General features: G+C 42.8%; 1 protein-coding gene across 4 annotated transcripts; it reads left to right on the top strand.

Moving 5' to 3' along the window:
* Positions 1-258: 258 nt before the first annotated feature.
* On the top strand, positions 259-10,963 carry LOC136422908 (RNA-binding motif protein, X chromosome-like). 4 transcript variants are annotated; one of them, XM_066410829.1, is made up of 10 exons: positions 261-397; positions 2,602-2,723; positions 3,794-3,900; positions 4,436-4,796; positions 5,103-5,334; positions 5,423-5,524; positions 5,947-5,994; positions 6,286-6,587; positions 6,955-6,984; positions 10,039-10,963. In XM_066410829.1, the coding sequence occupies exons 2-10, from the start codon at positions 2,615-2,617 to the stop codon at positions 10,296-10,298; spliced, it is 1,551 nt and encodes a 516-aa protein (XP_066266926.1). In that variant the 5' UTR covers positions 261-397; positions 2,602-2,614; the 3' UTR covers positions 10,299-10,963. The 4 variants fall into 4 exon arrangements, with proteins under 4 accessions (XP_066266929.1, XP_066266926.1, XP_066266928.1 ...); XM_066410832.1 differs by lacking the exon at positions 2,602-2,723 and having other exon boundaries at positions 259-397; XM_066410831.1 differs by lacking the exon at positions 5,423-5,524.
* Positions 10,964-11,356: the final 393 nt, after the last annotated feature.

Genomic DNA, 11,356 nt, shown 5'->3' with positions numbered 1-11,356 from the left:
ATTAAAACCTCCTTGCTTGGACAACGTTGTTATTAACGGCTAATGTCTAGCTGGTCGCATTCGTCAGGCTTGGACTATCTTGCACACTTTGAACAGGTTAACTTCTTTCCAAGACACTCTCTGGCTGTTGAGTTTATTTTCATGGTTATGTTTTATATCCCAGTGTGTGATTTAAACACAGCACGGTTCTTTATTATCAGTCATCATCAGTCAAGCGGAAATATTGCTACAAAGGTCAAAGCGGGTCATCAGGATTTGACCCAGACATCACATCCCAGAAAGCATTGCGGCGTAATCAGGGTCTGGCGTCCATTTTCTTTCTCGAGGTGTGCACTGAAGAAAATACAGGAGACGTTTCCCGCAGACTTGTCGACTGGTGACAGTGGTTAGACGTAGGGTGAGTACGCAGTTCTCTCGCTCATAGATGCGAGACAATTTTCTGTGCGAAAATATTGGTGCTTTTGTTTGATTTAGTGCGTAAATGTCCGTTGACTTTGTGGTGGAAACCGGCGCTTTTGTTCCACCACGCGCTTGGGTTAGGAAGGGAGCGCCGACTCCGAGGGGCATCTCTGTTTTTCAATGAAAAAATAAATACTCTGTTCACCGCCTTGTTGAGTTTATTAGGCAATTCCATGGTCTGAATCTGTTTCTTTAAATCACCCGGTATAACCGCCCTTTAGCGTAACAAAAGCTTTGTAGGCGTGGGGTGGATTTGTGACTATATGAGATGACTTGTCACACGTTTGAACCGTTTCGTATCACGTGGGGCCCAAGGGTGCATACGCAAATCTTATTTAGGGATCATGAGAGGTCTCGAGGATCTTTGTGATGAGATGAACAGGAACTTGAGGAAGATCGAGATATACAAAGCTTTCTCCAGCTACATACAATCAACAAACAAAACTTGAAGCAGAGCCCAAATTATGGCTAACTATCTTCACACGATCAGCTCACATGCAGTCAATTACTGAGAGCACTTGATTATGAATGAAATTATAGCACTTGGGGACAAGCACGTAGAAGTAGAATAGACTCCAGGAGTCCAGCACTATGAGACCTGTTTCCATGCCTAATGTCTATTAAGACATCAACAACAACATCTTTGTAGTTGACCGTACGAAAGTCTCTGTCCTTTTTCTTATCTCATTATAAAGCTAATGAATCTGCTTGATCAACAAGGTGTCAAATTCAACCAGGAAATTGTTAACTTCAGAACCCCCATATTAGATCAAGTGGAATTTTGACTCCAGAATGACTAGCTCGAGTGGAAACGGGTAGTCCAAGGACAATAGTGCAGGTAGTGCCTCCCTTCTGGAATGGTCATATCAAGGATGCACCCTGCAGATTAGATTAAAAGTATTGCATATTTCCTGCCTCTCCTAATCTTTGGACTGTTCCAAAAGATAAACATTAGAGGGGTGGAAGAGATTCCAAATCATTCCTTTTCCCCAGTACCAGATGTCCAATAAGCCCTTTCACTGGACCAACTGCATGCACAGGTCAACAGTGCAGTTGCAAACTGACTTGTAAACCATTTTTATTTATACCTTGATGTCCAGGTGTATATGGCATCCTTTGGTCAGTTTGCAAAACGATACCCAGACGTGTCTGTATCTGTCTAAGGAATATTACCTTTGTCATTTGAGTATTTTGCCTTACATTGTACCTGTTACATTATACAATCGTTGTGCAATAAACTTTGACGTGACTTGACTTTGAGATGTGCATGTGCCATGTGGGGTGCCATAATTTGCTGAAAGTTTGAAACCCTATAAAGAATACATGCATATAATTATTACTACCTGCCCTGGTTCAGATCTGCTTCACCCTACCCCCTTTCAGTCAAGAAATACTTCAAGTCCAATGTGGTAGAAACTTTCCACTGATGGCACTCATGGCAGTAGTGTATTTGTTGATTATCATAGAGCTTCAGGGTGCATGAAATGGCAACATTTGCAATCTACACTGTAGACTGCAGTGGAATTTTTGATACAGCAAACTTTGAGCAAAGCTCTTCTTCTTGATCATGTGTTCTTCAAAACATGTCCCATACACGTACATCTGTCTCTGTATTATACAGTGTAACTGCCCTTAGGCAGGGCATACCACATTACCAATACTAGTCTAGCTTTGCAGGCACATGGCAGGAGCTGGTCACTGTAAATCTTGAAACTTTCTTGGTGGCTTTATTTGGCCAATATCCTCTCTTCAAAATGCACAAATTCATGATACCGTCAACACAGGGAATAGTTTCAAAGCAGTGTAGTAATTGTTTCAACCACGAATTAAAACACTGCAAAAACTTCATTTTCCCTCAAAATAAATCTATCGCAAAATTGAATGAATTTACAGTATATTACTTCAAACAACCTGTTGTGCCCAACCTTTGTACATGTAATTATGATATATAATAAGTATGCCTGCCCCCAGAGAAGGAAGCAATTTAAGCTGCAGATTTCATGATATCAGGACTGAGTCTAAAGAGGAGTTTTATGGTTGTATCAAGGCCTCCCACCCAATATCGAGATAAACTACGTGTAATGTATACTGGGCATAGGATTATTGGTTACATTGACTGAACTAGGTCTTCATCTTCACCAGGTTGTTCTTCATAATGCCAGAGGCAGACACACCAGGCAAGATTTTTGTAGCTGGACTGAACCTGGAAACAAACGAGACAACCTTAGAGAAGCTCTTCAACAAATACGGCAAGATCGTTGAAGGTAATTCTAATTTCTGGATGTAAATAATTTATCTGCTCTTAAGCCAAGGTAGCTTTCTAAGTGACAATGCACTGCTTTATATTACAGTGAGTCCCTGAAAAATAGTTGTCTTGCATTTGCCATAGAAGCTTCTGTGGTGTTGATAGTAGGGAGTAGCATTGCTAGACAGTGGTATGGCTGAAAGTAAGCGGTGGTGAGCATGGGCATGCAGCAGTTAAGTCTCACTTAGCTGGAGAATATTATGAAGGTTGTCCATGTTAGCTCCAGTCCAGGCCATTTGGTGACTGTTTAGGCAATCATGAATGCACGTCTACATCGATTCATCACACATCAGGGTATCATACATCTCATTCCAAGCTGTAGATAAAGCATGTTGTAATAGTATTTTAAAGGTGGAAATTTTTTCGTCTTGAAACTTTACTTCTTTTGATATTTGATTTTGAGTGTGAAGTCTACTGCTTAAAGTGGCCGTTGGCAGAGCTGCAGCCTCATTTTCCGACAGGCAACAAACAGCACACATCATCATCATCAACTCTCATAACAACACACTTTCAGCAAGTTTGTTCTTCACAACATTTAAGGACAATTTTTTAAAGGTTTAAGGTGTACTGGAGAATAAAACGATACAGACAAACAAAGCGAATGTTTTGAAAACTGTGTCCCCAATGCTGGGTTTTTGTTGACGCCATAATGGTTTTAATTGAATGATAAAGATATGAAACTCACTGGCCCTCATCCATATTGGTGTACGACTGTTGGCATTTGTAACAAATATACAATGTACTTCATACTCATAGCACAACTGGTGCTACATAGAAAGCCTCTATACTATAGGTCTAAATTTACTGGCTAGTGTTCAATAAAACATAACTATCCTTATCTCCCCCTACAAACTTATGACGTTATTGTTTCCTGTTGTTTTGGCATCTTGAAGTTTGAGTGTGTAATTTTCATTCGTGGGGGAGTCAAAAGAGGTAAATAACCACCTGTATTGTCTCCCCCTCCATTTCGTAAATGGAGAGGCTTTGAAATGAATAAATGAATAAAGATAAATTTGTGTTTTCTTCCAGTTCTGTTGATGAAAGATAAGATCACCGCAAGATCTAGAGGATTTGGTTTCATCACATTCGAGAACCCCAGAGACGCAGAAGTAGCAGTGAAAGAGATGAACGGCCAGGTATGTGTGATGATGAATGGCGATCATCAACTAAAAAACATTGCAAAATGTCAAGTAGTAAGTCTTAATGATATTTGTTCAAAGTCGTGTTAACTTGGAAACAGTTTGTAACTTATACATGGCCTCAGTTATGGTACAATTTTAATTCACATCAGCCCTAGCCACATGGGCATCGGCTATGTCTAAATTCAACAGTCTCTGTCACATCTGTAAGCTGACTCAGCTCAGTTGTTTTCTGCGGATCTATAACTGTCTTGAACAGGTGTTTTACGTAGACGATCCAAAGAAACAAATTATTGTGACTAAAGGAGAATGGTTAAGGACTTAAAGAACACCATGAGTGACCAAAACATCTAGAAAGAGAAAGTAAGCTTAATCTGGGCAACACACCCGAAATAATGATCTAAAGAATATGTGCTTGATAGATGAACAGCATATTGAGAATAGCATTTTCATCTGATGATGTATATCATTACATTTCTAGCCTTAACAATTGTCATTGATCTGTCTCCATATGTCTGTTGTTCATGCGCAGGAGGTTGCTGGGAAGGTAATCAAAGTGGACCGTGCCACGAAGCCAGCTCACGCGCCAGGGGAGAAAGGCCCCAGCCGTGGCCCCCCAGGCAGGGGCCCCCCGAGTCGAGGCCCCCCTGGTCGGGGCCCTCCTCTCAGAGGACCCCCTGGGCGAGGTCCACCCCCATCCCGAGGGGGTAGGGGAGGAAAGGGTGCTCGTGATTCCCGTGGTGGCCGCGGGGGAGGTCCCCCGTCTCGTGGACGTGGAGGAATGTCAAGGGGCGGACGAGGAGGCTCGCGTTTGGACCGCGGTGGTCGGTCAGATTACGGTGGTGCAGACTACAACGGGAGCCGATCCGGGGGGTACGACCGGCTTGATGGAGGTATAAGTCACTACAGTTTTTAGTTATACTATAATTGGCTAGTTTTCCAATTTGAACTGTAGAAACTGCCATAGCATTAGCACAGTTGGGAAGGTGGAAGATAAAATCACAAATGTTATGAAAAGCAGTTGCTGTCATTTGTCAGTGTTATGCAGTTCTGTCACTGATTTCATTAGCGATTAGGAAGCTCCTGTAGCAGATATTTTAACATAATGGTATGCAGAGAAACACTGTTCAGTATCCATAGATCAATGTATTTGCTTGCTAATCTACTGCTACTTGATTGTGCTGTTATCTGTTCCTCAGGCTTTGGAGGGAGAGGAGGACGGGGTGCCAAACGTGGGCCGCCCGACCGCATGGGAGGCCCCCCTCCGAAATCTGGCAGGTTTGACTCGGACCGAGGCCCTCCCCCGTCGCGTGGGCCGCCCCCGCTCTCCAGAGGTCCCGACCGCGGCCCACCGCCGACCAGCCGTGGCCCACCGCCGCGTAGCAGCTACGACGACTACCCAACACGTGACTACCCCCCTCCTCGTGACAGGTGAGCAACTCTTCACTCCCGCCCATATCACATAGTTGTTAGCATTTTAGCTTTCCATTCACTAACGCTGCAATATTTCTGCATATAGCAGGGACTATGACCGTGACTTCTTGAGGGATCCTCCAGTGAGGGAGAGGTTACCGCCGCAGCGAGACTATCCTCCGCTCCGTGAGCGAGGTCCATCTCGGGCGTGAGTAGTCCCGTTGGGTGTTGTTCTTCTCGGTCTCTTTTCTTGTAAACTGTTTCACAGTCCTTCGTCGCTGCCGGCCCCCACATCCTTGGCTTCCCAGAGAAAGGATTGCCGGGAAAGGAGTGTGTCCAACTTCTAGCACCCAGCGGCATTAAATTTGTCTTCATTGTTCTTTGGCTAAGTGATACTCTATAGCATAATGGTGATGTTTGTCTGCTCTTTTTGTGTGATGCTTCTTCTTCTGACTCTATGATAAACCACTTCATATTGCATTCTATTTTTAAAGTGTGGGACTACTTTGGTCCAAAGCCTCTTGGAAGGCCCAGATGAAAAATACAGCCTTCAAGTTATACTGCTGTTCGGGGGAAGTTTGTGTATCTGCTTGAGTTGTCGTGATAAGATGTTGGTGTTTTACTCCTCAGGGACTACGGCCCTCCCAGGGAGAGAGAGGTACCGCCAAGGGACTCCGGGTAAGTTATGGTTGTCTGAGATGCTTACCTAACTTCTAAGGTGTTTGATTTCAGCTGGTGAACGCATGAAGAACTATTCCAGTTTTGACTGTAAAGTGACTATTTTGCGGTATCCAAGCTCTGCCAAATTTAGCCCATGTAATGTTTTATTTTTGTATTTGTGTCTCTGAAAGCTGGCTTTTGCAAACATTTTAAGCTAAATGTCTTGACTAAGTTCACCAAAATTGTTCCAAGTTTATTGCTGCAGAGTGCTGCTGCTACTCCTCCTTATGCTTTGACAACATTTTACAGGTATGGTGGCAGAGACTATGGCAGCACACGCGACACCTATGCCACCTCCCGCGCCCCAGAATACGCCGCACGCGACAGTTACAGCACGGCTCGCGACAGCTACAGCAGCGCAAGTCGTGACTACCCGCCGCGTGACTACGGACCACCCTCCTCCCGGGACTACCCCCCAACAACAGGGCGAGACTACGGCGAGAGCAGCCGAGCGTACTCCTCGCGGGATTCCTACGCTGGGGGACGAGACTACCCACCCCCAGAGAGGGAGCCTGCATACGCACGTGACTCGTACTCTGACAGTTACCCTGGTAAGTATTCCACCATTCACGACACTTTGTTAGCTACTTTGAGTCTTTTCTCTTTGAAGATCTCATGACGTTTTACACATCCACTTCTTTGTATCTGTTACAAAGTTAGACATTTCTCCATCCATCAAGTTGTCACTGTCCCTATAAGTAACATGTAGCTTCTCCTTATGTCAACTTCATTTTCAATAATCCTAAAAGCTAATACCACCACTTAAGAAATATTTCTTTAAAAAAGTAACTACTATTACTAACCACTACACTACCGACAGCATGGGTAGACTATCTTGCCTTTAAATCATAGGTCTTAGCCTTTACGGCAGGTCCTATGTGTGTCTGTGCCTCATACACTACCCTCTCTTTGTTACAGACAGTGCCCGTTATGACAGCTACTCTGGTGGTAAATAGCATTTTTTTTGTTCTCTTTAACCCTGATTAATCCTCTTCTATTTCTTGTCTTTTGGGGTGTTGTGTACGTCTTCGTTTGCTCCAACTCTTCTGCTTAGAGCATCCTTCATGCTTCTGTCTTAACATTTTCTTCATTTTTGTAATTAACTAATGCATGTCTGGTATGTTCCGTAATGTACTTCATTTCCTGTATGCTGTTTTTGAATTGCAGTGTATCACTAGTTAGGAATGGGAAATCTCAAAGATTCTTCCTACGCACTTGGTGTGGTATAACATTCTAACATCACACCCATGTACACATATTTGACAGTATCCTGTTTTCAAGACATCCCCTCAAGATTAAGGCAACAGAGTTGCTTGGTGATAACCTAACAATTCTCAAACAGGAAGCTTGTGTGAAATTGTTCCTTCAACTTCAAGGAAGTCAAGTCCGGATCAACTAAAGCTTCAAATCTTGGCAAATCTATCACTTACTTTTTTCCTCTTCTCAGAACAAGAAGCTTTCAAAGCACAGAAAGTTCTAAAATCACACAATTTCCTATCATGTAACTGAAATATCAAAACTTCAAAGTCTATGGGAAAGAAAACCTGCACAACACTGGGTCTACCAAGAAATACCAAAAGCAACTGATAGTAACAATTCAGAGAAAAAAAAGGGACAACTGATAGAACTAGACATCCCTGTTCATGTCATGGTGTTCAATCAGCTTCTATAGCTGAACAGTTTCTCGCTCTCTCCTGTTAACGGGTTAAAAAAGACCTGGATGAAGAAGTGACATTGAAAAATGTTCATTACATGGTCAATGATCTATCCTGAGCGGAAATGCATTAAGATGGCCATACCAGTTTGCTGGTATTTGTCAGAATACCGGATCGACTCAAGATACCAGTCTGTTCTGCACACTGTTTCCAGCTGATATAGCAACCTTGGAATTTCCTGGATTTTTCCTATAATCCAAGGAAACACTCTTTGAATGGTGACTCTACAGGTCAATCTCCTTTGAGACTGTGACAAAGGAGTTTCAGCCAATGTCTTCAGATCGACTTTACAGGAACCATGGTAGAGTTGTGATCTCAGACCAGTTTCTATCTTGTGGAGATTTCAATCATCATCTATTAGTATCAGCACAAATTTGGTTCCATACCAGTCAGTCCTGTCCAAGCTCTCAAACTCCATCCTTGTCTCTCCAGTCAAAGTGTTCATAGAAGTAAGAATTCTGCACTGCCCTTGGCTCGTTGGCTTGGACACATAGCCAGCACCGGTTTCCTGATTCATCTTTACTGTTATATGAAAGCAAGGCATGTTACAAACTTCTGGGAAAGCTAGCTGTGTCACAGAGTCCAACTCCATGTTGTATAACTCCCTCTCACATACTCTCCAGATGCATTTGCAATGAGACAGTTGTCAAGCCAAGGTTTCTGAAAGAGAACAAATTGGTGACTACTGCATTCAACTATGTGTCAGTCACATGAAGACCATCAACTTCAGTTCTGTGACGCCCAGAAATTTCAGTGACTTACTTAGCACTAGTATGTTTTCATATGTTGGCATCAGAAAATATATAAGAGTGCAAGAGAAGATACTTTCGATATGGATGTTCAAACAAAGGAAGCAAACTTTACAGAATCTTGGGTACTAAGGTTCTTTGTACACAACCAATACCAATTACTTTTCAACATTTCAGTAGTCCTACCTTCCTCAGGGCGATACCTAGTAATTCACTGAGGGAACTGTTCACAGATCTACCAACTCTGCTATCATCTGTTCGATATGGCAAGGACAATACCACATCAATCAATAGATACAACAGCCATTGGGAATTCAACATTAATGTACCAACATGTCCTATCCCAGCACTGAACAGCAAGAACTTGTGTTGGGGGAAAGGGAAATGATACATACAAAAATGTGGGTCAACAAATATATTGATAAGAAAAAGACAAAGGAGAAAAAGATTTAGGCAGAAGGAGTCTGTCTTCCACACTCACACACTCATTGCCCTCTCTTGGAATCCTAACCACCCCCATACTTTCAAATGGACAACCAAAGCTTGCTTAAACTACCATTACCAAGTCAATTTTCAGAGTGCTTTAAAGCTCATTCAAAGAGGACCTGAACCACAGAGCTTGTGTTGTTACAATGTCTAAACAATGACTTCCAACTTTGTACTCCTCATAGATGAAGACACAGTGGAACTGTCATCCATTGGATGTGGAAACACAATAATCAAAAAGAACAATGCAAGAACGTCCTGATGTTGCCACTACTAATTATTGAAGTTTCCTTTTAGCATCTTTCTAGGAGAATCGATGCCAACTGGACAACTGATGGTACAATCGAAAGATGCAGAAATCTGCTCACATGATGTCAAGCAAAATGTTCTTATGGATCTTTTGTAGAGTTGCACTCCACTGGCTAACACATAATCAGCATCTCTTCCACATTCCAAATGACCATCCTCTGTCTTCACAAAAAGCCCTCTTTGCTCTGCATGTTTTTCATCATGTTTACCCCCTTCCTGTGCAGTCCATTGAGTTCAAATCACATGGCAGATACACAAGGTTTTACCTTGCTTTACCCTTACTCTTTTGATCGTGCTCAGTTGTCTGAAACACAAGATTGCTACCGTGCGCCTGGTTCAACCAATCATCCCTCATCGATAAATGGAAGTCCCTTCCAATAGGTGGAAAATTAACGTAGAACGACAAAGCCAGAAATCCTCCAGTCACAAACTATTTAAACAAAGACCAACTAATGGAAAACTTACATTTGTACAATATTCTGAATTTCTTCAAGCACATTACCCCCAAAACAACATTGTTCCAACCATACTTCTCAAACTTGCATTGATGTAAGGTTCTGACATAATGAGGGATGCCGGTTTAACCTCCTGTAATACAAATCTCTGTGGGTGCCCATCATTGCACAGACCACCTCAAGGCAGAACCATAACTTGGAGCTGGCAAGGTATGCAGTATCAGTCAAGTCCGTTGTCTTTGCCCTTCACTTTAACCCAAATGAATGTAAACTTGTTAAAACCTACAGGCAGCGCACGCGGACCGCCCTCTCGTGCCCCACCGCCAAGCTATTCAAGCAGCAGTGCCCGTGGATACGGGGATAGTTACGATACGTACGGGAGCTCCCGCTCCGCCGGCCCCGGATACGAAGAACGCCGCAGCGCCGGTAGACCAGAAAGGGCAGGAGGACGAGATGCGTACCCTTCGAGCTATGGAGGCCGCGGAGGCGGGCGGCCAGAACGCGGTGGATATGGGGCCGGTGGTAGCCGTGGATACGACCGTCGTTGAAACCGACAGGTTTCTTTCTCGAAGCCAGGAAAAGTCGAGGAACGAAACATCTTGTGCTCAAACTAAGCCAAATGAGTACAGTACTTTTCCCTTTTATAGCTGAAGTCTTGATCAGTGGCAACTGCAATCTCTTTTTTAGATCAATGTGAAACTAGAATAAACATGTTTCTACTTCAAAACCATCATGTAACCTGGGCAAAGATACGCAATGACTGCAAGAGAGGAACAACTAGGTAAAAGAAATGATTGAAATTTGCTTGAACAATGAAGACTTGTTTTGTCTCTTCCACCTTACAAAATATTGCAGTAAGAAGTGTTGTTCAACCTCAGGATGTATTGGCACTTCACAAAAAGTATGATCACTTCTTTAAACAATGAACACTTAAGGAAAACCCATTTCAACTGTTCCACACTGTATACTGCCATTTTCAATGTTGTCCAACTACAGGTTGCAAGACATGCCTATTGTATAACCAATGAAAAAGGAACTAAAAGTAGGACAGAAAAAGTTTCACAAAATACTTAGAAGGTTCTGTTGTCAACCGCCCTGCCATATGTGGGTGCTTTATTGTTTTAGGCTTTCCTTTTATTATCATCTAAATGTTGTAGGAAACGTGTAGATCTGTTAATCTGTGTATCAAAATAATAAACCTTACTTCTGAAAATTCAGGCTTGCTACAAAACATTTTTGTTGTCAACTGTGGATCGGGTTCCGGCCGTACCTATTGTGTTGCAGTGTGTGCAGTAGGATACTTGACACGATGCAAAGTCTGATATCGCTTATGTTGACCTACAATGTACAACATACATGTGCCCACCTGTATCATACCAACGAATGAAGCAACCAAGCAGAAATGACGACATGCAACAGTCCTAAGGTAACTGTGATACTTACCAAATTCTGACATGTGGAACAGTGGAAGATTGCAGCAAATGTGATCTTTTCAGTCAAGCTCTTGAATCCCAGGCAGAAGTTGTATGCTAAGCCAAGTCAACTACATCTCAAGAAAGTTTTTAACTGAATGAACTTACCCAAAGAATTGTACATCACCATTCTT

The sequence above is a fragment of the Branchiostoma lanceolatum genome, chromosome 17, assembly GCF_035083965.1.
Source record: "Branchiostoma lanceolatum isolate klBraLanc5 chromosome 17, klBraLanc5.hap2, whole genome shotgun sequence".
In the NCBI taxonomy this organism is placed as follows: Eukaryota; Metazoa; Chordata; class Leptocardii; order Amphioxiformes; family Branchiostomatidae; genus Branchiostoma; species Branchiostoma lanceolatum.
Note: the sequence above shows the minus strand (reverse complement) of the source record. Positions and strands in the feature narration are given on the sequence as shown.

Excerpts from the sequence above, each read along its gene's own strand:
- LOC136422908 (XM_066410829.1), top strand. The coding sequence starts at position 2,615 with ATGCCAGAGGCAGACACACCAGGCAAGATTTTTGTAGCTGGACTGAAC. Across the intron at positions 3,901-4,435 it reads TGAAAGAGATGAACGGCCAG|GAGGTTGCTGGGAAGGTAAT; the intron begins GTATGTGTGATG and ends GTTCATGCGCAG. Across the intron at positions 5,335-5,422 it reads TACCCCCCTCCTCGTGACAG|CAGGGACTATGACCGTGACT; the intron begins GTGAGCAACTCT and ends TTCTGCATATAG.